At 42.1% G+C, this 25449-nt stretch overlaps 1 protein-coding gene across 1 annotated transcript in view; it reads left to right on the top strand.

The window, feature by feature from the left end:
• afg2a (AAA ATPase AFG2A) overlaps window positions 1–25449 on the top strand; it is a 121688-nt gene that overhangs the window by 89265 nt on the left and 6974 nt on the right. The window contains exon 16 of the mRNA XM_075481944.1: window positions 9341–9505. Coding sequence (XP_075338059.1) covers window positions 9341–9505 — 165 coding nt within the window. The remainder of the gene's footprint in view (window positions 1–9340; window positions 9506–25449) is intronic.

Raw genomic sequence — 25449 nt, forward strand, 5'->3', positions numbered from 1 at the left:
TTGTGGGCACTTTCCTGGCAGTTTTTTTTTGTGGCATCATATTAGAATTGGTGAGGCGTTTCGCAGCATGTTTATACTTATTTAAACTGAGTTCGTGTGACACTTGGTTTGCACGCAGGTGAATTGAACTGAGCTAAATGTGTTACCCCTGAAGGAATCGGCAGCCCTGGATCTGAATTTGGCAAAGGTGGTGAATTCATGTGCGGCAACTACTTTTTTTTTTACTTTTCAATGTTTTATTTTGCTTTACTTAGATGTATACAAATAATGTAGATTCAGTCAAATTATATTGTAAAAAAAGCTTCTACCCATTTTAAGTTTTCCTATTTTACTTAACCTAAACTGGACAGGAATGAATCTGGTAGGGTTTTATGAATCTCCAACTTAAAGGGATAGTTCGCCTCTTTTGACATGAAGCTGTATGACTTCAAAAATCGTCCTTCCAGAAAAAGTCCGACCTCACATCACTTCTCTCTACCTTCGTATCACTACGGGCTGTGTAAACTGTGCAGACCGAAGTGCAGACCGAGCAGTAAACACCGTAACAGGTGCGGCTATCGCTAGGTGGCTGAACACATTGATATGAAGGGAGGCAAAAATAGCGCCAAGCGATTGTGAGGTCTGACTTTTTCTGGACGGACGATTTTGTGATGCAAATGTATTACTCTTTTGAACGCATATTGTTTTGAGAAGCAAAACGCTTTATTTTCGGGACCCCAGCCAACTAGCCGGACTACCTTCATCAACGCCAAAACGAGGCTGGAACTCGTCTCACAGGACGCAGCAGGGGGTAAGAAAATGTTCATAAATGATATTGCTAATGTGTGGGGGATGTCATACAGCTTCATGTCAAATGAGGCGAACTATCCCTTTAAAAGACTCTGAAACAGGGCGTGAAGTCGGGTGAAGTGGCCTCTTGCCCCTACTACTAACTGCCTCTTTAACTCGTCTTATTGTTAAAGATGATTTATTGTCATGGCGACCCATGTAAACACGTACAGTCCAGTGGAGGTGAAATGTCTCTTCCTGTGAACTCCTCAGAATTCCACAGCAGCGATTGGATTTGATTGTTGTTGTTGGTGTGCAGAGGCCCTGCTACATTTTTCCATCCTCAGCACTTACAGTATACAGTAGGAATAAAAGCAACATGCAGTAATGAGGGCAGCAGTAGGCCTAAATGCTGAGTCATAAGTGAGCCAAGTGACTAGTGAGAAGAACTTGGAGGAAAAAAAATGGTCATTTGGTTGTTTCTGCTGATTTGTGTCGGGCAACAAATCGAGGAGGGTGCCCCCAGGATCAGGGGCAGATTATGGAAACCAGACCTGAGTTTACACCAAACGCAGGGCCCCGTAGAATGAAACGGCAAACTGCGGACAGCTCACAGGAAACGCCTCTTTGTAAAGTAAACATACATGTATTTTATGGCAGCCACTTTACTGCCACGGTTTTTATTTTAGGCTCCAATGAGTCAACATTTCAGCATGGCCTCGGTCTAATTTCCTCCTCTTTTCTTCACCTTTTTTTTTGGTGGACAACCTTTCCACATACTCACACACATACTCTGCCCACCATCTCCTGTCAACGCAGGACTTCTTTTTTCGGTGCGGGTAATTTTTATTTTCACGGAGGTGTGAGGTCCAGCCATTCACTGTTGTTTTGACAGATTCAGGGACTTTATTGCGGCCCCCAGGGCAGCTGTAAGGGTGTGAGGCCCACGCCTCCCGAGTCCTCACCCCAGACCCAAAAGGAGCAGCAACACAGCTGCTGCTGCTTCTTTCCCCCCTTCCCTCCCCTAATCTCAGCCCCTTCACCTGGTCTCCATATGATTGTGACCCTCAAACACACACACACACTCCATAAATGGTAAAGGTGTGACATGTATGTCTACAACGACTTTATACTCATGCTCATACTCATGCTCATGGCATGCAAATTGTGTCAGCTTGTGAAAAAATGGAGAACTTATGTCTCCTTTGAAGAAATTACAAGAAAGCTTGCCTTAGAGGGTTAATTCTGTGCTGAAAGAGGAAGGTTCTCATGCCAAATATAGACTTTCAAGCTCATTAGTTACAACTTTGTTTTTGTCTTTTAGTATCCTGTATTTCTATTTGCACATTTCAGTAAATTGCTGCATATTCTCCCTATTTTCTGACGATAAATGGAGAAACTGAAGAACGGGGCGTCTGAATACTTTGTTTCTGCCCAATTGGGTTGCTTTCCTGTGCCAACAAAATGTACATTTTAAAAAGAACATAATACTTACTAAAATGGTTTATGCTTCACTTTAGGAGTACAAATCTTGACTTCCTGCTGGCTGTGCAGCGCATATAAGACAGTAGGGGGTTAACAGCGCCAGAGTTATTTGGTTCTTGGACACGGTGGCCTCGCCTGCCGGATGCAAGTTTGACTCAAGGGCAAAATCCAGAGTGAAAGCCTCTCATGTTTTTGACTGGTTGCCAACTCTGCTCTCTTTGCTGCTCACCGACTCTCACTCCCTGTCACTCTCAACCCGCTCGGCCCTGCTGTCCCCTCCCCTCCCCCCCGTAATTTACTCTCTCTTTCTCTCCGCTCTCTTCCTCCTCTGATCTTCTCCCTCGTCAAAATCGAGAATGACACAAAGCAAGTCCGGTGTCCCTCTGCAGACAGTGTGGCCTCATCCAAAATTATGTCATCTCTGTAGAGGCTTCACAAAAGCTTCAGTAGTGATCATAAATCTAATTTGTGGGATTTAAAGTGTCTGAAACGCAGAATAAGCTGACGGTGTGTTTTGTACCCGAATGTAAGGCAGAGTGCTGAAATGAAGCTCAAAGGGCTGGAGACTGACATGTGTTACAAAATTAAATGACTACAACGTAACAGGGATCTGTTACAGTTATCATAGTTATTATTGTTTCTGATGTATACAGTTGACTTGTGATTTGTTTTAGTGGTTGTGCTTTTAAATGGAAAATAGAAAAACAAATCCAGCCTTAAGTTTTGATACTTTTACAGTCACAGAAGCGGCGTTGCATTGCACCTCCAAACGTAGCCCGTTAACCCTCTTTTACAACCTCCCCTTTCTTTCCCACTCTATCCAAGAATTTGCTGGAATAAGAACTAGAGATCTGTCTTTTTAACAAAGTACCAGCTGCCCAACAATACAATACATGTTATCTGTTTTGAGTCAGCATTGCCGTGACTTTAAGTCAAAGGTGTGTGCAAAACACAGATCTGGTGTCTGTCACTGTAAACAATGCTCATGTAATGGTTCTGCTGCATTGCAGGATGCCACACGCCCTGCTATGACGGCATTCCCTTGTTGTTTTAAGGTAGCAAGTGAAAGGTAAACCTCTTTGAGAAATGATAGGCATGCCTCATGTCAAAGAGTATGCAAAAAAAAATAGCGTATTTCACACAAGTGACATGTGCTTGTTGCACAATCAATGTTCAACACAGATGGTCTTTGAAAACAGCAAACGCAGACGTGGATCTGGATTTATGAACTCAGAAAACGTCTCAAAGAGCTTTAGAAATGGAGCTCCTGGCTGGAAAATGGGACAGTCATCGTGGCCTAAACCTGCCACATCCCAAGTTTTAGAGGCTAATTTCACAGGTTATCCAGTGGGAAGAATTCTGAAAACAAGCGATACGCGATAACTTTTCAAAGATTGCAATGACGATATGACTAGGGATATATAAACAAATATACGGGCCTAATTACAGGCGTATGAACAAAGGCGGCCTTCCTCTTCTGTGCCTGTGCATGCTGGCTCTCTGTAAAAGTTGCATAAAAACAGAGCTTCCTCTGTGTGCATTGCAGCCCTCATTAACACACATGTGCTTGTCTTGTTTCCAGTAAAGAAAGGCTACGTGATCTTCACATTATATTTGCGATGTCGATATCGTGCACGTTGATAGGTACATTTTCGATAGATGTGCAGCCCTATTTTCCAGCTAAGTAGATGCTCAGTAAGGTTTTTGATAACCTGAACGAAGTCTGCGCACTCTTAAATTTCCAAATTCATCACGGATCTCTCTGACCTTTGTTTGAGCTTTTGGTTCCCATCGTGCTCTCTGCATTTTTTTCGTTGGCGCTGTACTCTGCATAAATCCGTGGTGGCCCATCTCCGAGTCAGTATGACTCACCACGGCTTCTGAGGATTGCGGACTGACAGGTTAGGAAACCACATACAGCGAATGCCTGCAGACAGGGAACAAAGTCAACTCATGTCTCCTCAGGCAAGCCACTTATTCAGCCAGACAGCCTGCTATCATGTTTTACACTGGGGGGGCGGGCGGGGAGCACCAACAAAAAAAAGTTTTTCCAAGAAAACAAAAATTTCAACAGATGTTCAGGGAAGAAGTTAGTCATCATGCTCAGTGTCTTGAGCTCAGTTTCCCATTTAGTTTTTCTCCTTATGCGAGGTAAGTGTGAGGAACAAAGCAGGTCGGATGTTGATGTAACCGCACCATATCTACGCTAAGAATAAAACACCTGAGCTGAGCTGCGGGGGCGTCCGTTTATAAACAGTTTGTAGACATGGCTCAATGCAGGTCAGATCCAAGCCGGCCAAGAATGTGCTCTGGAACAGCGCTCCGAGGAGAAGATTCCCAGCATTCCTCGGTGGTTAAGGAGAGGTGCTGGCCTTCACAGATAGGAAGTCGTCTGTCATTAGGGGGTAATCACTTCTTGAGGAGGATTGCAATTCCTGGAATGATTACTGTTGTTATCGGCAGTGAAACTTGGCGCAGAGAGAGCGGATGATATTTTTTTTTCTCCTCTTCTGTTTTCTCGGTTTTCTCTCTTTCTGTGTTTCGATCATCTTGACTGATCCAGTGCAGGCAACGTTTTTTTTTTTTTTTTCAAAACTCTCCACATCATCACACCGCACATTTTGCTAATCGGTGTAGCCCACAGTGCGTACATAACCTGGATTTAGGCTGTATAAATGCTTCACTGTTGACTTAAAGCTAGTTGGTATTTCTTACCTGGGGGCATTTCTAATTAGTAATGGCTCATGTGTAATGATGCCTATCATGTCAGTGGTGCAACGAAGTGGATGCGATCCGTCATGCAGACTCATGTTAGAACAACAGAGAATTTATTGAACTGCGTGTTATCTGTGGTGATTTGCTGTCTCCCACGGCACTTATCTGTGTTTGTTTCTGGGCTTTTGGTCCTGCAGTCTTTTTCAAGTGGGTTGTCTGAGTCATTTGGTCCGGCTGTTTTTGTCCTCAGACCTCTTTTCTTTCCCTTCTGTTGCTTTCTGCCAGTCGGGGCCAAGTCTTCAGGTGAAATGATGGCGTTACGAAAAGAGCCCGTCAACGCTTGCCCGACATGCCAAGCCAAGTATTTGTCTTTCGGGGTGCCCCCCAAACCTCCTCCTCTTACTCCACCCCTACCCCCGGATCCTTGAGAGCAGGAAGTATATCTTGTTAAGTGATGGATGGGCCCCCTGCTCTTGCTGAGAGGAAAGGGGAAAAAAAAGCCTTTCTTTCCCTGCAGGGCAGTCAGATGAGTTTAGCAGTTTCAAAGCTGAGGGTCGGCTCTGCTTTCTGGGAGCGCCTTGGAACCCTCGGAGCGCCTGGAAGCCACAGGCACTTCTCCCTTAGAATTAATGGCTGATGAAATAGTGAGTTACATTTTTGCAGAAAAAAAGAAACCATAATTAAAAGGATTAATCTTTGAAACGTTCACTGGAATTTTCTGTCTGTTTACACACATGTGACTGAACGTGCATGTGTTTGTCAGCGTGCGTGGGAGTGGCGTTCTGTGTGAGTTATTTTGCTGGGGGTCAGCAGGTTTGTGTTGGCATGCAGCCGCCAGATACTTCCAGGGAGAGCAACTCAGGAAGTGTCCCTGGCACGTCCTCTGCATAATGCAACACGCTCCACTGCTACTGGCTCAACCTGCTGTGACAAACAGACACAGGCTGAAGTCTTCACTACACCCATCCCTCAACCGGCACAACGTGTTGGACAGACAATATCTATTCACTCGAAGGAGGATCCATTTGCAACAGACTGTATCAAGTCCGAATCCCTTCTGATTTTAATTTAAAGCTGTAGCTCTCCAACTTTCTGTTCCGTCCATCTCCCAGCAGGTCTCCCCGAAGTTCCGCCCCTTTCCTGCTTTGAATAACGTTGACGTTATTCCGTTCCATCCATTTAATGACAATAGTGTGTCACTCACAGCCATCCACCCTTTTCATAAACCAGTGGAATAATACAGAGCAGATTTCCTCTCATGACCAGTCACTCCTTTGACAGCCGTGGCTCTGTTGTGGTTACCTAAGGAGAGCTGCGAATGTTTGTCCTCAGTTCCTGTCCTCTCATGTTCTAGATACACAGGAAACGTAGTAGATACAAGGCCGTCCATCCTCTCAGTAGACTGGAATTGGTTGTTCAGAGGGGAAATAAAGTCAACCATAAAGGTGGTTTCTGTCGCTGTACCTTTATTATACAGATGCAACTTGAATTTTTATAGCTTCAAAGTTCTTTTGTGAGTCCTGAGCCAGCAATTTCTGTATTGCCCAGAAACCAGGAACAGCACTTTATTGAAACATCTGCGTACATATTTGGAACTGCAGTATATGACGCAAAAAGATTCTCCATCACAGCCTGAATCCTCTCAGACAAGCTTTCTGTCATCTCTTTAAGGAGTCTTCAGGAATAGTTCTCCAGGCTTCTTGAAGGACATCCCAAAGCTCTGCGTTGGATGTGGGCTGCCTTTTGTTCCGTTCTCTGCCAACATGATCCCACACTGCTTCAGTAATGTTGAGCACTGGGCTCTGGGGAGGATTCATCCCTCCATCAGACCTGCTGTCACTGATTTTCAGCCCACTTCTTGTGTCCTTTGGCACAGCTCAGCCTTTTCTCCCTGTTTCCCTTCCTTAAGAACGGCTTCTTGACAGCCACCCTTCCATGGAGCCCATTTCTGATGAGGCTTCGGCCAACAGCAGATGCATCAAATGTAGCATCAGATGCATCTCCCGCGGGTCCCGTGTTAGGACTTTTTTCAGTTTCTGGAATTGTTTTTAAGGACACACTGCACACCATGCTGAGATATGCAAAGCTCTTTGGAAATCCCCTTGTTGGAGCAAAAAATTGATTTATGTCTATCGAACTGTGCTATCTTTGGTATTTTTCATGGGAACAAATTTCATTTCTTTGTGATAATAACAAAGTGGCTTAAAGGGGAACTCCGGGGCATTTGAAGCGCATTTCCATTGCTAGAGGTTGTCAAATACTGATAGTAGGACACAGAGAGGTGCAAATCTGCGCTCCCTGTGTGGAGATAGCGCTGTTCGCTCAGCCTGTCATGCGAGGCTAATACGTGGTGGCTAAGGGGCAAGCGCTAAACCTTCCACGTAAAACAACAACTTGCACACTGCAGAAACGTCACACCACTTTATAAACCATCCGACAATAAAGTCACAAGCCTTACCATCAAAACCATATGCATGGTTCTCACATTACTGGCATGGGGACGTTACAAAACAACTTTATAAACAGCATGTCACTTACCGGTTAGTTGTACACTCGCGCATGTGAAAGCCCAAAAGAGTCGATGGACGATACTCCCATATACAAAACAATTATCTTCTCTAGAAAAACTGCGTTCAAGTATTTAAAACATTACAACAATACATGCCCAGTAATATTGTTGTAATGTTTTAAATACTTGAACACAGTTTTTCTAGAGAAGATAATTGTTTTGTATATGGGATTATCGTCCATCGACTCTTTTGGGCTTTCACATGCGCGAGCGTACAACCAACCGGTGAGTTACATGCTGTTTATAAAGTTGTTTTGTAACGTCCACATGCCAGTAATGTGAGAACCATGCATATGGTTTTGATGGTAAGGCTTGTGACTTTATTGTCGGATGGTTTATAAAGTGGTGTGACGTTTCTGTTGTGTGCAAGTTGTTGTTTTACGTGGAAGGTTTAGCTCTTGCCCCTTAGCCACCACGTATTAGCCTCGCATGACAGGCTGAGCGAACAGCGCTATCTCCACACAGGGAGCGCAGATTTGCACCAGTCTGTGTCCTACTATCAGTATTTGACAACCTCTAGCAATGGAAACGCGCTTCAAATGCCCCGGAGTTCCCCTTTAAGGATGAGAATGAAAATGAGTGGAAAAGCAGCCAGCATCCTTAGAAGAGCTATGAAATACTTTTAAAAAGCCTGGACAACAGCAATTGCTCAAGATTGGAAGAAGGTCAAGCTGTTTGGAATCAAAGTATACAGAAATGAGCGATGACTTAGTTACTTTAAAAACTGGTGTTCTCAATTCCAGGATTCTGGTAGTTATTTTGGAAATGGAAAAAAAACACAAATTTTTTTTGTTGCATTGTGTCCGAACCCGAGCTTCTCCAAACAAATAAAATGACATAATATGCGTGTTCATAGTTTTTAGGTTCATGCAAGAAAAAAGGAGGCTGTCAGGCTCATACCAGACACTGTGCATGTAGAGTAGCAGGAATATCAGCGTGATATGCAGACAAGGGCTCAAAGGCTGCTGTTCTGATCCCTCCAACCTACACTGATTACTCCTGACATGACCTCCTGTGTGGCTTGCGTCTGCGTGTATCTCCTGCTTCGTCTCAGCTGGCCAGGATTTGGCCCCGCTGTGGCCTGTCTGGCCAAAATCCAGGATCTCGCCTCTCTTAACTACCAAGACTCACCGAGTCTTTGGAGAAAGGCATAAAATGACACTGTGATTGTTTTCATAACGATCCTTCATTTCATTGCTCATATTAAATGCTCATTCACAATGAGTGAAATTCCCTCTAAAACCGGTTGTCCTGCAGCTAGTTGGCTTGTCAAACCGTATTCTTTACCACAGCGTGTCACAGCCCAGCTCGGGACAGCAAACGGAGACAGGCATAGCTGTCTGTCTGTGTTTGAGAGGCGCCTGCCACCTAATGACGTCTGACAAGCGAGACAGTGGCGGCTTTCGGTACTCGAAAACTGTTTTGGGGTCACAGAGATGTGATCTGTAGGAAGTGGAGGGTTTATCAGATAACGTCCACATTGTCTCCTCGTTGACTGCCCGAAGTGGAAAACTTAGATTTCACAGTTTAAATCCCAGGCATTTGGTTCATGGTCCTGCATAAGGAGGTGGACAATCGATTCTGGAGCAGAGAGAGCTTCCTTGATCTCCGCTGTGCTTACCATAACAAGTAAGCATACGCTGTGGGGATCAGAGGTCAGAGCTGTGGTGTCGTGAGAGAGTTTCTGTGGCACCAAAGTGATTATGTACAAACAGAGAGCTGAAAAAAAGTGAAAGAGTCGTGGAAACTTGTGGGACATATGAAGGTAAAATGTGTGCTGTCTGTTTTCTGTCTCCCTCACAGGCTCTGATGCGCCCGGGTCGTCTTGACCGAATAGTCTTTGTGCCTCTGCCGGACGCTCCGACTCGAATGGAGATTTTTTCTCTCCAGTTCCGTAACATGCCAGTGGCAGAGAATGTGTCTCTTGATGATCTGGTAAATCGGACCAACAAGTATTCTGGAGCAGAGGTGAGCTACATTTGCATCCATGTTTTCCTTTAAAAATGCAGAACAAGAAGTAGGTATTATCAAATTAAAGATGACTACATCACCATCAATAAATGAATAATTAAAAAGTTAAGTTGACGAATTGTTTAAAAGTTGTAATCATAGCTGAGAAAGGGGCGTAACTGAGATCGCCGTGAATGCTTTGGCGTGTTGTGTTTGTAGCTTGGCAACTGCTGAGCTTTCAGCATTCAGATTTTTTTTATTTCCCACCCAGAATATGTCAACATGGTTCAGTGGAAATTAGGTTCAATCAGTTCTAAACCGAATCCCTGCATTCACAAGCCTCCATCTTACCATTTTCTTTTGCTCAATAAAAAACTGTGCAGCCAACTCGCACTGCAGAGAAACGTTACTACGCTTTTCAATGATGTCCATATGGCGTCTGTGCTGTGTCACAGAGCGCCCTCGTGATCTCTTTGTGGACTCAGAGTAGTTGTACAAACACTTCTTTGTCTCTCTGCATTTGTCTGCCGCGTGAATCCCATTGTCTTAAGCAGAAAACTGCCTCTGTCCTGCAGGACACAAATAACTTCGAAATTCTAGGAAGTCATGCTGAGTTTTAAGAAGAATGTATCACAATTTGGACAAAGAAACTCCTATACTTCCATAATGAGGCTTTCTTGTGTCTCTTCCCGACATTATGATGTTGACTGTTGGGGTTTTAAGATTTTTCTCTCTATTTCTGTCTCGTTTCTTTCAGATAAATCATGTTTGTCCTTCACCTTCACACTGACCCATAGTTCATGCTCTGTGTGACAGAACAAAAACATTCCTCTGAGACGTACAGTATATCTTTGCCCCTGAATGTAAACCCCTGCTGCATGCTTAGACTTCAAGGGTTAGGGACATGATAAAAATGTCATGCTGGTCTTCTGACGGGCTTGGAAAACAACCATTTTTAAGCACACGCAGACGCTGTGAAAACACAGATTTCATTGTTGTCACAGTCATTCTTTCTGTCTGACATGTTTGTGAGTACTTTGCTTCGCACAGAAAAAAACATTATGGGTTGCATTTTTCTTTTCGACTCACTGAAACGGTGCAGAAGCTGATTTTTATTTGATCACACAAATGGGACATTAAAAACCTTCGTTTCAAGTCTGCACACTTTTCTAAATACATCCCACTTCACACCACCAGTTTGCTAGCTTGTGTTTGCAACTGCCTGAAAATGTGCATCATTATCCCTATAAATAAGAATTATCCAGCTGGTCAGCTTTTATTAAGTATAAGGACTTTAAATCTCTGCCTTGGTCAGACAACTCAGCATATAAAGTTGTTCTGTTGGAGCAAAAATTTGACCTTCAATCTGAGCTGATTCTGTTCAAATTCACTCAGGTATAAGGGCTCGTTTTATGCTCTACCTTAAATACACAGACACATACAGACGGGGCCTTCTGTTCGTCCCCCGTGTTCATTTTGTGTGCATTTTGGTACGTTTTCGCGGATGCGTGCCCAAACGCAGCACACCAAGCAGTACTGCTGGAAATCCTGGGGGGGCAGTGTTGAGCATTATAGCTCACATGCGACCAGTGAAAGGAACAAACCAGAAAAAGACAAAAATGGTGGAACTCCATCCATGTGCCGTGATGTATTTTATGGCCGCACAGACCACCGTTGCCACGTTTGTTATAGACCGAAACTGACGTCAGATTTCGGAAGTGAACTCTGCACTGCCCTCTGGTGGATGTATTGCCTAACAACCATGCCAACATGAAGCATGAATGGGAGTATGTGGGCGGTGATGCTTGACAGCGTTCGAAACGGATACACCTATTTACGTACATAATGGGAGTATGAATGGCTCAAGTATTAAGGCTCAATCCAACAAACACCCCAAATACATTCTAAGTTAGATAGAAGCTGTTGGACCTGATCCAATTAGATTTTACTTCACGATTTAAATAGATTCAAATCAATTCAGTTCTTGTTTTATAGTGTCACTACCTATTTAAATGAATGTAAAGTGTAGAAATGTAGATTTTACATAAAATACTCCAGTTGCAGCCATTATAACAGGAAGCCCCCTTTCAGACAGTCGGTGATCATGCAGCTGTCTGCGCCAAGGCCAAACAAAAGTTCAGTTTATATTACAGGTGTTCTCCTCTGACTTTCATCCCTCAGAATCGGCCGGCAGGCCTCATTCCCACAGTTGTGTTCAGAAACCTCCTGGTTTTCTCTGCTGTGGAACCACACATAGACTGGTGTAGATGGTCTGTGGGTAGCATGCAGGTTCACCATCAAGAGCAAGAAGGTCGTTCAGTGTTGCGTGAGAGAGCTGTGCTCGCTTCCCGTTGGTCAGTTAAAAACTGCCTTGTTCGGTTGAGAATTCCTGCTCATTTTAATGCGTTTATGCACAACTCTGCTCATAGGTCAGTGTTAACTCTTTCGGTGCCATTGATGTCTATAGATGTCAATTTAAAAAAAAACGTTCTCTGCCAAAGACGTCTATAGACGTCAATTGCGTTTTTTAACGGAGCGGGCTGGGGGACAATCTAGCGGAGTTTGTCACTAAATCTTAGGCTTGTAAACACTAAACAGAGAATATACTGGCAAAATTACCCGCTAGGTGGCAGCAGTGCCACTATGCACAAAAAAAAAAAAGAGCTTGTTTTCTCCATTTTTTGGGTCAAACAGCTGTTTTTTGTGAAACCAACCTATGTTCTACTATCTATTACTAAAGGACTGAAAATGGTAGAAACAAACTTTTTTTTCCTGATCAAAGAAGAGAGTCTACTCTTTCTTTTGGTAATTTCGGTGTGTACATAGTCATAAGACACACTTTTCTGTGGGTCTTGGAAAATCAGTCAAAATACTGAAAAACACTTGGCAGTATGGGTGGCTCTGAACTGAAAATGGCTGGCAGCCAATGAGTTAAGTGGCTCAACAAACAAAGAGACACATTCCTCTGAAAATGATGAAGTACAAGGACATGACTGAAAATAAGTGAAAAAGGAAAGCTTTGAAAGACCTTCACAAAGCCTGGAGAACTATTGCTCAAGAAGACAAGAAGGTCTGGCTGCTTGGAATCAAAATATAGACTTCTGCTGAGTACTGTGCTCAGTATTTTCAGTTATTATGTTAGATATGCAGAAAGCCAAATGTTTTCATTTCCTATCAAAAGTAGGGATTCACAGTTTTTCTACATTTCATATTAGTGTGTATCGATGTAATATTTTTTGTTTGGGTTGAGTGAGCCATTTCAGAACATTGATGGGTAAATTATGCCCGAAACTTTTCACTCTGCTAACTGATAATAGGTAATTATCAAATTAAATGTGACAAGATGTCTTTTCTCTAAGTTAGGCTGCCAGAGATAGGCTCGTGTCAATCAGTAATGTTACACTTAGATAGCCCAAAGCAGATTATTTGAAATGTTTTTTAGTACATGACAGAAGATCATTTTTCTCCCATCTGCAGCATTTATTATCCGACTCATATTTCATTGTGCTCAAGGTTTTGTGAACCGTTTTACCTATCCGAACGCATGAAAATGTGCACGCAAATCTCTCTTCAGCAAGCTCAGAGACCCGTTCAGTACTTCTCACATCCAGTCTAATCAGGACAGTGTCGCATTGAGGTGTCTCTGTCTTCTTCTTTAACGTTATAATTCTCTCCATGGCAGTTTGAGGCCAACAGTAGGGCCCCCTCATATCCTGCACATACAACATCTTCCCCTGTTTCCTGACTCTGCAACCCCCACCCAAACTTCAGCCTAAAGCAGGCGTACACCTGGAGGAGGTATGCAGCACGAAAACCAATCCCCAGCTATCAGGTGTTGCGTTTGACATCAGGGCTTCTGGTGTCGTGTCTCCTCTGAGGAATGGAGGTTTGCTGTCACTTGCCATAGAGTTTTTCAAACCCCACAAAAATTCAAAGGCATGCCACAGTCAAGCTGATAAGAGCTCATAGGTGGAAAGAAAGCTGGGTCTCACCTGTGCGTGTATTATATTTTACGTGCCAGTGCTATAGATCAAATTAGATTAGATGAAACTTTAAACTCCCTGATCGCTGAGGGGAAGTTTGAGAGAAAACAGGATACAGATAACAGAACAACACAGCACTGCAGATAACGCCGTGTTTACAAGAAACGAGCCCCAGGAGACAAATACAACAAATCAGCAAGTAAATAAACAAGTAAATCTCCCAACAAATGGCATGTGACCGTCAATTGTTGACATCTCCACTGGCTGCTCTTTTATGTGAAGTTGAACTTTTTAACCATCGAGGCGTTGTCGTGGCAACGCAGCACGACAGGAACGGGTTTTCATGTTGAAAGTATCGCCTTCTTTATTGGGAAAATACTCAAATCATTGTTTAGGAAACACGCTGCCCGGATGTTATCGCTCCTCAAATCTTACTGCATTTGCGTTTCCTGCTCCAGGAAGACGCCAGTCGCCACAGTTTACCGTCCGTTACACGAGAGTCTGTTCGCTGTGAGAAGAAGGGAGCAAAAACCGACCAGTTCATCGGAATAAAAGACGGCATCCTGAATGCAAAGTGTTTGTGATGGTTAGAGGTTTTTTAAATCAATCTTTCACCCAGATTTTTTGTATTAGTAAATAATCTTCTGATTTCCAGCCATTTATCCGATGAACAAGGATAAATATCAAGTAGCTTTTCTGTGCTTTGTACATAGGAATGCTTTGGGTGAGGCTCTGCGCAGCTGCACTTGGCAAACAATATAAATTCTCTTCAATTCACTTTCATTTATATTGTGCCAACCAACAACAGCTCTCATCTCAAGGCACTTTTCAAAGAATGCAAACAAGTTAAGTTAAAGTCCATCTTCATGCAACCCAGATCATTTCGATTCAACATAATTATATTTACGCAGTGCTAAGCTAGCGAAGATATCCAACAGATCGCATCAAATCTCCTGTTGGAATCATCCCTCTGTCATGAGCATGCATGGGCTGATGGGAGACAGAGGGGGGGGCTCCCTTTTAACAAGAGGACACCTTATAGAGCCAGAAAACAAAACAAAAAGCAGGAGACCTCAAACAGAACCAGACTCCGGTGGGGGGGGGGGCATGAGGACAGGCCAGAGGCAAAGATAAACTGAAAAACACCAGGGAGCTCGCCCCACACTCAAGGCCCATAGTAGCACAACTAAGAGATGGAGCAGGACCACCTGAGCAGAAAAAAGAAAGTTTTAACCCTGAACTTCCGCACCTCAAACTCAAACTGGGAGCCAGTTTCACAGCAAAGGGGCCTGATAACCGAAGGCTCTGCCTCCCGTTCTACTTTTGGAAACTCTAGGAACCAAAAGTGAGCCTGCAGTCTGAGAGCAAAATGCTCTGTTGGTAAATATGAAACTATTTAAGATACAATGGAAGCACATAATTAAGAGCTTAGTGTGTGAGGAGAAGAATTTTAAATTATCTTCTCAATTTAACACTGAGCCAATGAAGAGAATCTATATATAGCTAGAAGATTAAGATAAAAGACAGGAACAGTAAGGAAGAGATCGTGGTTTCCAAGTAAAATCACTGTGATGTGATGAGTCACAGTGTAGGAACACAAGTGCAGGAGAAACGTATCACATATAGTGCAACACTGCCAATGTACGCAATATGCTCGTGTCAGCTGTATAAATCTAACATCATAACATGGAGAGAAGCCTGAAGACTATTTCTGGTTCATGCCTCGAAATATTGTTTGAAAAGTTCATGTCTTTCACACTCATTATGACGCCAAACAGTGACCTCAAACCCTTTTTAGTTGAAGAACTGAATCCTGCACTTCTTTTTAACACGCATTATCTTTTTATTTTAGAAAAGGTGTCTCTTACACATCTCCTGGCAAGATGAAAATCTTCTATAACTACATGACACAGACGATCTGGACCTTTTGTTATCTGTGGAAGTCAGCAGTGAGCCATCATGTTTTAGGTTGCATGCTAACTTGTAGCGCAGCGGGCAGCTGGATGAGCTGCAGTGTCAGTCAGCCACGCTTCAGGCTCATGCTGCCAGAGACCAAGCTGGACGAAGGACAGGGCTCGTAAATCATCATCAGCATCATTCTGAAGCAGGAGGCTGCTAAGCAGACTTAAGTGTCAGTTTCAATATTGAAAACCCTGTTGCATCTTCATGCAGTTTTTATTGCTCTGACTTCTGCAGATCGCACCATCATCCTTTTATTTCTGCAGTGGTCATGTTGAGGCTTTGATAAAACTAAGTGTTGGTGCCACTTCTGTGGTGTTTCCTCACCTCAATATGAACCTTGTGAATGCTTCGGTATGCACTGTTGATCTCTCCACCTGAGCAACATAGATTTATTTTTACATTTCCAGATTCTGTTAGTATTCATTGCTTCCATGGCTTCAGCCTCATTGTCCACTGGACTAAGATAACGTACATGTGTAGACATGTCACACTAGCCCTTCTCAGACAGAGATTGCACTTTAATGCTAGACACAGAGAAGGGCTCTCCTACTGTTCCTCGTGTTTGCTTGCTCTTACCAACCAAATAGAGGCCTCATGTGCTCCATCCAGATGCCAGTCCAGTGTTTTTCCATTTTTCAGGATGCTTTATCATAAGGATTTTAGTCATATTTATAATTACCAGTCCTCTTACAGAGGAAATACACATAAGGTCATCTGAGATGGCACCATAATGTGGTCAAACCCAACCAAGCAGCAAAAAGATACCTAACTCAATGGCCAAAGGCTGTTTGAATGAAGCATTAAAACACATTTGAAATATTCGCAACCATGTTAACGCCTGAGTTATCTTTGTCAAAATGTCATGAAAGTAAAAAGAATGGAGCAAAATGGATCGCTGGACTAAAATCCAGGATTGAAAATGTGGATTTATCATGAACACTTAGCGTACAGTCATTTAGATTTTTGGGTAAAACTCATTATTGTACAACGTTTTCATGCGTAATCACAGACATGCTTGCCTTCTTCCTGTTTATTTACTGTGTTTGCTTGTTTAAGGTCTGACCTCACATCTCCATTGACCTTGTTGCTCGCTACAATTTACACTTATGAACTTATACCATTACCTAAGCAGTTACCACTTCATGTAAACCTCAGTCTGACCCAAATAAATCCTTTGCAACATGCTCCGCTTGTCATCTCCCGCTTTTTGGGAACACAGACATGCAAGGCATTGCTGTCACACAGCACAACAGAGCTTGGATCAGGGGATCAGCGTAACCTGCATATTTTCATGACATTATTTATGAAAATTGTTCTTCTGTTGAAATTATTAATCATAGGCAATGAGAAATCCGTTATCTCTGGCTGTCAGGACAGAGTTCAAACTTAGGGTAAATACTTAGCAATGAGCGATTTATTAGCAGCGTTATGCCATTTGCTGCCGAACAAACCTGAACCAGTTTGACTCCTCTGTGATAAAGCGCTGCGGATCTTTCACATGTATGAATGCGAGAACTGTGTACGAGGTCTCCATTCTCTTCACATTTTCAGTTATTCTGGTGAAAGCATTAAAGCACCCACGCTGAACTCAAAAGCCAGATTTTAGCAGGTTTGCTAGCCAGCGAGAAGGCATGTAGATCCCTTTCAATGGTGATGCACAAATGGATTTATTTAGCGCAGTCCAGTTGTTGGTCTGACAACCTGAAGCTTTGACTTGAATTGTCTACTTGGGATTTTAGACGGTTGCAGGTTTGAGAATAGGAAGTGTGGGAGTGCCATTCAAGTGGGAACGGTTGTTGTCAGCTCGGAGCCAGAAGCTTGTTAAAATCACCCGTCTTCTTACCTGCCAGGACTGACATCTGGTTTCCCAACTGTCACCTTCCCACTCACCTCTTCACCCTCGAGACGCCTTTAACTCGCTCTCATCCCAGAAAATAGCTTCTGGCTCTTCTTCCTTCCTTCTGCCGTCGCTCGTCCAAAATGAAGCAACATTTGATACTGTAATCACAGTCTTCTTAAAAGGAGACGAAAGGACTTAACTTGTTTCTGAAAGAAGGTGTGATGGTATTCAGCATCTCTTTTTTTTTTTTTTCACAGTTTATGATCAAGCCCTAACAGGAAAGGACCTGGGGGATTTATCGCACCCTGTCAGTTAGTTCCAGCTTTGTTTGGAGCTTTGTCCAAAAACCTTTCAGCAGTTGTCTTTTTTTCTTTTTTTTTTAGATCTATTCCATCAAAATCATTTATTTCGCAATAATGCTGTTGGGGTAATACATTTTTTAACCGTGTAAAAATCACAGGAAAAATGTGATGCCGTGTTATTTAATACAGTATCACCACAATGTACAGGTATTTTTTCATGTTCCATCCCAAAGTCTTGCACAGGTCTTAAACAACTCTCGAACTGGAGAGAAGGTGAAAAATTCTAAAAGAAAATTAGGGCTGGGCGAGTTAACTCGTTATTATCGCGTTAACTCGTTCATTATTTATCGGCGTTAACGCAGGTTTTATTTATTTATTTTTAAAAAAAAAAGAAAAAAAATTGAAAAAAAAACTTTGGGGGGGCAGATAGAGGGGACATGACACACAGCACAGGGCCGACCGATGTGGGACTCGAACCGGGGCCAGCTGCAGCGAGGACTATAGCCTCTTGTACATGGGGTGCCTGCTCAACCCACTACAAACACCCTTGTTTTATTATTTATTTTATTATTGTAACAGTCTGTTGCTCACAGGCTCTTATTTTGTAAAAGTCTGTTGCTGTCTGCTGTGGAACCGGAAAAGAAAGTAATCGGCGGATCCACCAAACATGGAGAAGGGTACGGAACTTTTACTCTGCCATTTTCATTTTAAAGTTCTTCCAGACGGCGGAGTCGACAGAACCAAAGTCATCTGTAAACAATGCCAAGTTGAATTGTCTTCTCAGCGTAGTAGTTCCAGTCTAAAATATCACTTAAAGGCAAAACACACAACTGATAGCAGCAAGTCATTCAAGGAAACAGACAGTGGAGCGAGGCTTCTACATAAAAACTACAGAAAGATGCTGATGTTAAAAGTGTGTTTGCACAACAAATGTTATGGCACTTTCATTCATATGGCAGCACATTTAAAATAAAACTAAATGCTAAAAGCTATACACTACTTTTGAATTCATTTTTGGGTTTTTCGTACAAATGCGATTAATCGCGATTAATCGGGGAAATCATCTGATTAATTAGATTAAAAATTGTAATCGTTGCCCAGCCATAAAGAAAATATTTCAAAGCATTTTCCAAATGCCAGCTTATCCACAGGATGAGCAGTAGTAGAAGAGGTGATCGGTCTTATACAGCCAGGAATGGGATTTGTCGACGGGAACTTGTAGCAGATCATAAAATCTGAATGTTGGTCCATAGAGAAATGCATAAGAAATGTTCCTTCCTCAGTGAGCTTACAGCTCCTGTCATGCTAAACGTTCCACTCCCATTGCAACATGATGATGTGACAGTTCCCGTCACACTACCCTGGACAGCATAATTGGCCACGAAAACATTAACATCTCATCATCTGTGAGCCTGGATTGGGAGAGTACTATATACTGGGTGCACGGAGAAGCATTCTTATTTTACAGTTTCCGCTGAGACTTTCATCAATCAGTGAAAAGTGTCGCCCTTCCAAACATGATGACTCGACAGCCAATGAGGAATTTAGAGCGGCATTAGATCAGAACAACGGGTTCCTTGAGAGATATCTGGATTTGATGGTCAGTGTAATACGCTGTGAAACGAGTCAATACAAAATGTTGAAAGGGCTTGGGATTGCCTCCCCCCTGAGAATGTGTTGGATATCTTTAATTTAGAGAAGTGTTTGTTTTTCCATCTCTTTCTGCTGATAATCATTTTAAGAAATCAAATTTATTTCTGTTTTGGTTTTTTTTTAAATAGAAAGGAAAATAAGACTTCTTTGTCGTGGATCTGCCCCCGGGGTGCTTGATTGACAAGTGACCTCTAAGAAGTGGAGTGCAAAAACACCACAGTAACGAGCGCTTGGCAGATGTTGACAAGTTGTTGACAAAAAAAGAGGGAAAAAAAATTTGGTCATGTTAAGCACAGAAGTGGAAGTTGATTTTAGAGAGGCCGGAACCACTGACAGGAGGCACCAAGCCCGCTGTGTGCCCTCACACAGGACCTCACGGGGTTTTAACATCAAGGTTTTTCAGGCATTTTAATAAAACCTCAAATTGCACCATTCAGCCATATCAGAAAATCTCTGTGTTCAGTCACAGATGCCTTTGACCGACTGCGACCTCCATAGCGGTGGGTCTTTTCCCTCCGACAGGGGGAGAGCTGTTTGGTCCAGGCCCAGGTGTCTGAGACGCTTGGCTGACATCCATTCAAACTCACTGGTGCAATTGTTTTCTTAACCCTTTTTTTTTTTCATGCTGGCAACAGCAAGTCTGTTCCGATGCAGGACGTACAAATCGGGCAGATCAACAGTCTGTCTTGACGTCAATGTGCTGCCTGTGATGCTTAATATTTCCCTTTTAATAGATTACTGAGCACAACTGCGGCCCACCGTCAGCTAAGTCTGTGCGTATTAAGCTGTGACTTGATTAAGCAGCGGTTCATCTTTAGTCTGTGACGGGATATAGGAGTTGTCCTGGAATGATGGATTTCTTTTTAAACTTGTTTTTTTTTTTAAACTTTTGAGCAGGAGTTTGCTTACAACAGTTAAAACTCTAGGAAGAGTTGGAAGACAAGTAAGGCCTTGCATAATGACACACACACACACAAGAAAAACCACCCACACAGGAAGACAAATGGTTTCCTCTTAACACCTGTTGTGGTTGTGGCTGTTCCTCCTCTGGCTCTGTGTGTTGTCTGTCTGATTTATGGGCTGGTATTTGTTGTTGCAAAGATTTTTATCACCAAGGACACAGGCACAAAAAAACTGCATCAACAAAACGTGTTGCTGTTTGCATAACGGTGATGTTACACAATGTATAGAACTAATATCATCCATCAACACCATCAGGACCTTTAAACAAATTAATTAAGAAATATATATAAATATATATCATATGATCATCAAATGAGCCTGGTCAGCTTTAGTGGAATGTGCATCTGATGAGCTCTGAGGTTGGCAGAAATTCCAAAAATGCACTTTAATATCTAGTCTTGTGTGTAAATGTATTTTATTTTTATGTAGCTAACCCACACAGTGTTAAAAAGACGTTTCTAATTTGGAAAATGCAGCTTACAGTTTAACAAAGTAGTGAGGAAAAAGCCATTCACACCTCCTTTCTTCTGTGTGATTGTAAAACACCTCACTTCATTTCCTCCCCACCAAGCCTTTTGGCTCTTGACATTGTAAATATGTTGTTTTAGTTGACACAGTTAAATTAAGCTTCAAATAAAGAAAACAGCTCTCTCACTGTTTTAGCCAGCAAAACTGTTGTGGTTTGCAGAGTGCCGGCCGTCACAGAGAGGAAAATGTCTCCAATTGATCCTAATTTTACATTTGAAATATATAAAGCCTTCACTGTGGTTTATGCTCAAGTACATGGTGACCACCAATTGGATTTTTCCTGGGAAATGTGAGCCCTCAAGTGTACCCAGCATCCAGTTTCCTTTAGCCAGACAGGAAGACAAAATGTGGGCAGCAGAAGCATTAAAAGAAACTGAGCAAGGAGAAGAAATAGACATGTAGAAAACAAAAGGAAAACAAGGAGTTATTCAGGTGTTTCATATGGCGGCAATGGCATTGTGGTTAGGTTCAGGTATAAGTGTTAACTGACAAATAATGTTGCAAAATCAGCAGAATTGTACTGGTAAGAGTTGAAATACACAAACACACACAAACTAAATCTGTGTGATGTTGGTTTTATGATACACATCCGCAGTCATTGTGCATATTATGCAGGAAATATGTCTTATGAAAGATGGAGCAAATGAAGGAGAGGATCACAAAGGTGGAGGTTCACCTGCACTGATGTTTTTAAATGCATACACACACACACACACACACAGCTGTCTATAGGTCACTTCAGTGTGGGTGTGTTTGGTAAATATGCCATGACTGCCTTCCTAAAGTCCAAGGAGAATGTGGTGCTTTCATTCGTTTGATTAAGGGGCGAGGACAAATATGCCCTCAAAGATGAGGCCCCGGCTATACCCCCCTACACTCACATGCACACACACACATGCAAAACACAGCACTGTGTGGCCCCAACACAGGTGCTATCCCATATGGGTCTTTCCAAAACATAAAATGGCTTTGGGTTTAATAGGACAACACACACAAGTTTCAGTGGAACAAATCCGTTCACAGCATGGGATAGAATTCTATTCAACGAAAAAGAATGGCTTAAGAAAAGCTGTGCAATATGCATGTTAGTTATGTCATAAAATGAGTCATTTACTAAGCACGGCTGAATTACCCATAAATATGCTCATAGATAATTACAACATAACTACCATCTACAGGATTCCTCCTGTCAACACCTTAACATTTCCTAGTTGCTATTTATAGCAACCAAATGTTGCCACAAGCAAATCTCATCTAAGCTTAGTGCAGCAGAAAGTAAAGGATGTTCCACATAACAAGAGAGCGGAACAATACCGAGCACCCTGAGAGGAAATCTATCAATATCGTAGAATGAAGTAATGTTCAACGACCGTTTTAAGAAGAAAAATATGGATAAATAGAAAATGCAATCAATTCCAAATCTCATAAACCAATATTTCATCCACGAATAGACTCAGAAAACACAACAAATGTTGCAAGAGAGACATTTTATTATTTCATGAAATATTAAGAGCTCATCTGTAAATTAAAGGCATCTGAAAAAAGTTTGGACGGGGCAACAAAACACTGACAGCAGGTGGTTCTAACCAGAAACATTTAATGTTTTTAATTAAAAAAAGAGCACCCAAGAGAGGCATAGTCTCTCAGAAGTAAAGATGGGCGGATATGCAGCAATGTGTTGGATGTCTATGTTCTGCTGTGTGTAAAATATCGGTTTGATATTTGCAAATCATGGCATTCTGCGTTTATTTACATTTTACAAAGCATCCCAACTTCCTGGGTTACAACTGGGTTATAATCTGCTGCAGACTAAATACTAAAGAAACAATTCCTCTTTTATCTTTCTTCCCTTGACATGACAGCAGTTAGTGACGTGTACCTGCATGAGAGAGGTGTATGAGATCTATCAGAAACAGCTGTTAAGATTTGCCTTATGAATGATTCAGGAGATGCAGTGCTATAGAAAGAAGTTTTGTGTTTGCGTCAGCGGGAAGTTACATTTCAGAAAAGTTTGATTGAAACTGAGAAAGTCTGAAAAAGTTGAGGTGGTTTTTACTTTTTTTTGCAAAACAAATCATTGATGCATCTTATGCACCTTTTGGGAACCGGTTTTGATGTAGAAAACACTTTTCTTTGAATGTTGCAGGAACCATGTGCTGTTTCCACCCAGTGTCACGACACATCATGAATACAATTACTGCATATTCCTCACTCTGTTCCCTGCACAGATACAGCTTAAGTTATGATTTGTCACCATGTCAATGTCCTGGGTCTCCATACGTGCTCCTACATGATGATGTCTACTTTCCATCAGTTGCTAGTGTTTACTTGTCCTCAAATGGATGGCGGAAGGTGCAGGCCTGTGTTCAAGATTCGACCTGCACAATGTTTTCAACAGTCATTGTACTTTTCTCCTTACCTCCCACTCAGGATCCTTTACTTTTCTGCTGTGCTGAATGATTAGAGTTTGCCATTAAAAAGGCACAGTTGGGTCTACATGTTACAGAATACGGGGGTTTGACAGTTACAAAGTCTACATGGTTGGGGTTATCTCATTTTAACTTCCCAGCATCACACTCATTCACATGAAAGAGTAATCAGAACATTCCTAATGCAAACAATTTCCTTAAGTCCTCTATTCTTCTCTATTTGGCCAAGCAGATTCATTTTGTTTGGCTCCTTTTTCTCACAGTTTTGTTTTTAGCTACTCACCTTTATTTTTTCACCTATAAACTATGATTACTCTATCACAGCCGTGCACAACATAGCTTGCACCGCCACCTGTAAACGAGGCCACACAGACTAGTTTATTTGCTCTAAACGTGGTAATGAAGAAGGGTTTAATGCACATTTTCTACAAAGTAATATCCAAAAAATAAATTGCTTGTGGAAGTCTGCACATGAAAAGTACAAAACACTTTGGAGTCATGGAAAATGGGTGCTGGTATGAGAAGTAAAGTTCTTCTTAGACTCCATATCCACAGTTTCCTGTAGATGCTCACATCATGCCTTTCAACTCACATTTATCTCTATCTATCTCACATCTATCTTATTTTATAGAAATGTCATCATGGTGTAATGCTTACTTGCTGCAGACTAAGAGGTAAACAGATAAACAGCTACGTGAAGGCCTTATTATGGTTTGATATATTGTTAGGACATCAAATATCTTCCCTACCTCTCTATTGTCTCAGCTGCAACAAATGGAGAAGAACCCTTGCACGGTCTCAGTTTCATCATCACTGTTTTTTATGGAATCTAAATTCCTCTGCCGAGAGCACAAGCATGCGCACGTTCAGCCACGGCTCACACACTCCGCTCTGCTATTTCTGATCATGTGCCATGTTTCCGTTCTCCCCGTCTCCCCACGTGACTCTCCCCCCTCCATGCTTAACCTCACCTCCCTCTCTTTAACCTTCTCTCTCACTCTTTCACTCACGCCTTGTAATCTTAAATAGGTTTCACATGGAGTTGTGGTCAGGCCTTGTTTCTCTTGGCGGAGGCATGTCACTGCAGACACTTCCTCTTTGCCTTTTTGGAGGATGAAATGTTTTATTTCTGGTTGAGAGTTTCGGGCTCCGCACCCCCAACATCGTTTGATTTATGTATTATTTAATTTCCTCTCTGAAAACACAGCTCCTTTCTCTTTTTTTTCCCTTTTAGTGAACGGGTTGGTGCTGCCGTGGTATAGTTAGGGGGGATTTTAGGAGAAATAGTTTATGTAACGCACACGTCGTGAGCCAGTTTAATCTCTGACATTGTGAGCCATCCAAAAACTTTGTCTTTGAGAAGAGTGTTATGCAGCTGTATGTTCGGTAAAAAATCTTGTTATTTATTCATTTTTTGTAGCTGAAATGTGCAAAGTAAAACAAGATTAATGTGCAGGCAGTGAGAAATTTGTGGTGTGAGTTTGAATCTCACTCCTCAGATATGAAGAATTGCCAATTTTTGTCTTGTTACATAGTAATAAACTCATTCGTTGGACAAAAAAAAAAAAAAATCATAATTTTGCCTGCAGCTTGAATACTTTTTGGAACATTTTTCACTGTTTTCTCTTCAGTCTGATAGTTACCTTTTTGCTGTGTTAGATATCATACTGAAATGATCTTTTTGTCCTCTCGTTTTACAGTTTCTGATTGATTGCTAAGATCATATAACAAGAGAAAAAGCTCTTTCTCACAGCTATGACTTCTGAAGGTTAAATTAATGTTTGAATGTTTTTGAAGCATACACGCACGTATTTATACTTTCAAAGAGAGCAGATCTTTGCATGCAGGTGTGCATGTGTATGGGCTGGATGTGTGTATGGTGTTGGGTACGTGCAAATATTCTCTCAGAAGTGGGAGAGGGTGTATCTTTTTCATATCAGAACATAATAAAAAGTCTTGACCTTACCTGTTCTTAAAATTTGGTTATACTCAGAATTATACCAACACATTACACATTGTTGTTGTATGTTAAAGAAAAACTAAGCCAAAATGCAGGAGCAGCGTGTTAAAAACTGAGTACAACCTTACTGCTTCTGTAGGAGTTAGAAAGGTGAGTAGCAGGCAGGTGATATTTTTCAGCATTCAATTTAATACACACAATTGTTGCTGCCATCAATCTGGGTTATAAGTTCATTTCCAAACAATTTGGAGTCCATCCTTCTGCAGTGAGAAGGATCATTCAGAAGTGGAAAACATTTAAGAGGGTTGCCAATCTTTGCAAGAGTGGACTTACCAGCAAGTT

The sequence above is a fragment of the Odontesthes bonariensis genome, chromosome 13 (genome assembly GCF_027942865.1).
Source record: "Odontesthes bonariensis isolate fOdoBon6 chromosome 13, fOdoBon6.hap1, whole genome shotgun sequence".
Classification (NCBI taxonomy): Eukaryota; Metazoa; Chordata; class Actinopteri; order Atheriniformes; family Atherinopsidae; genus Odontesthes; species Odontesthes bonariensis.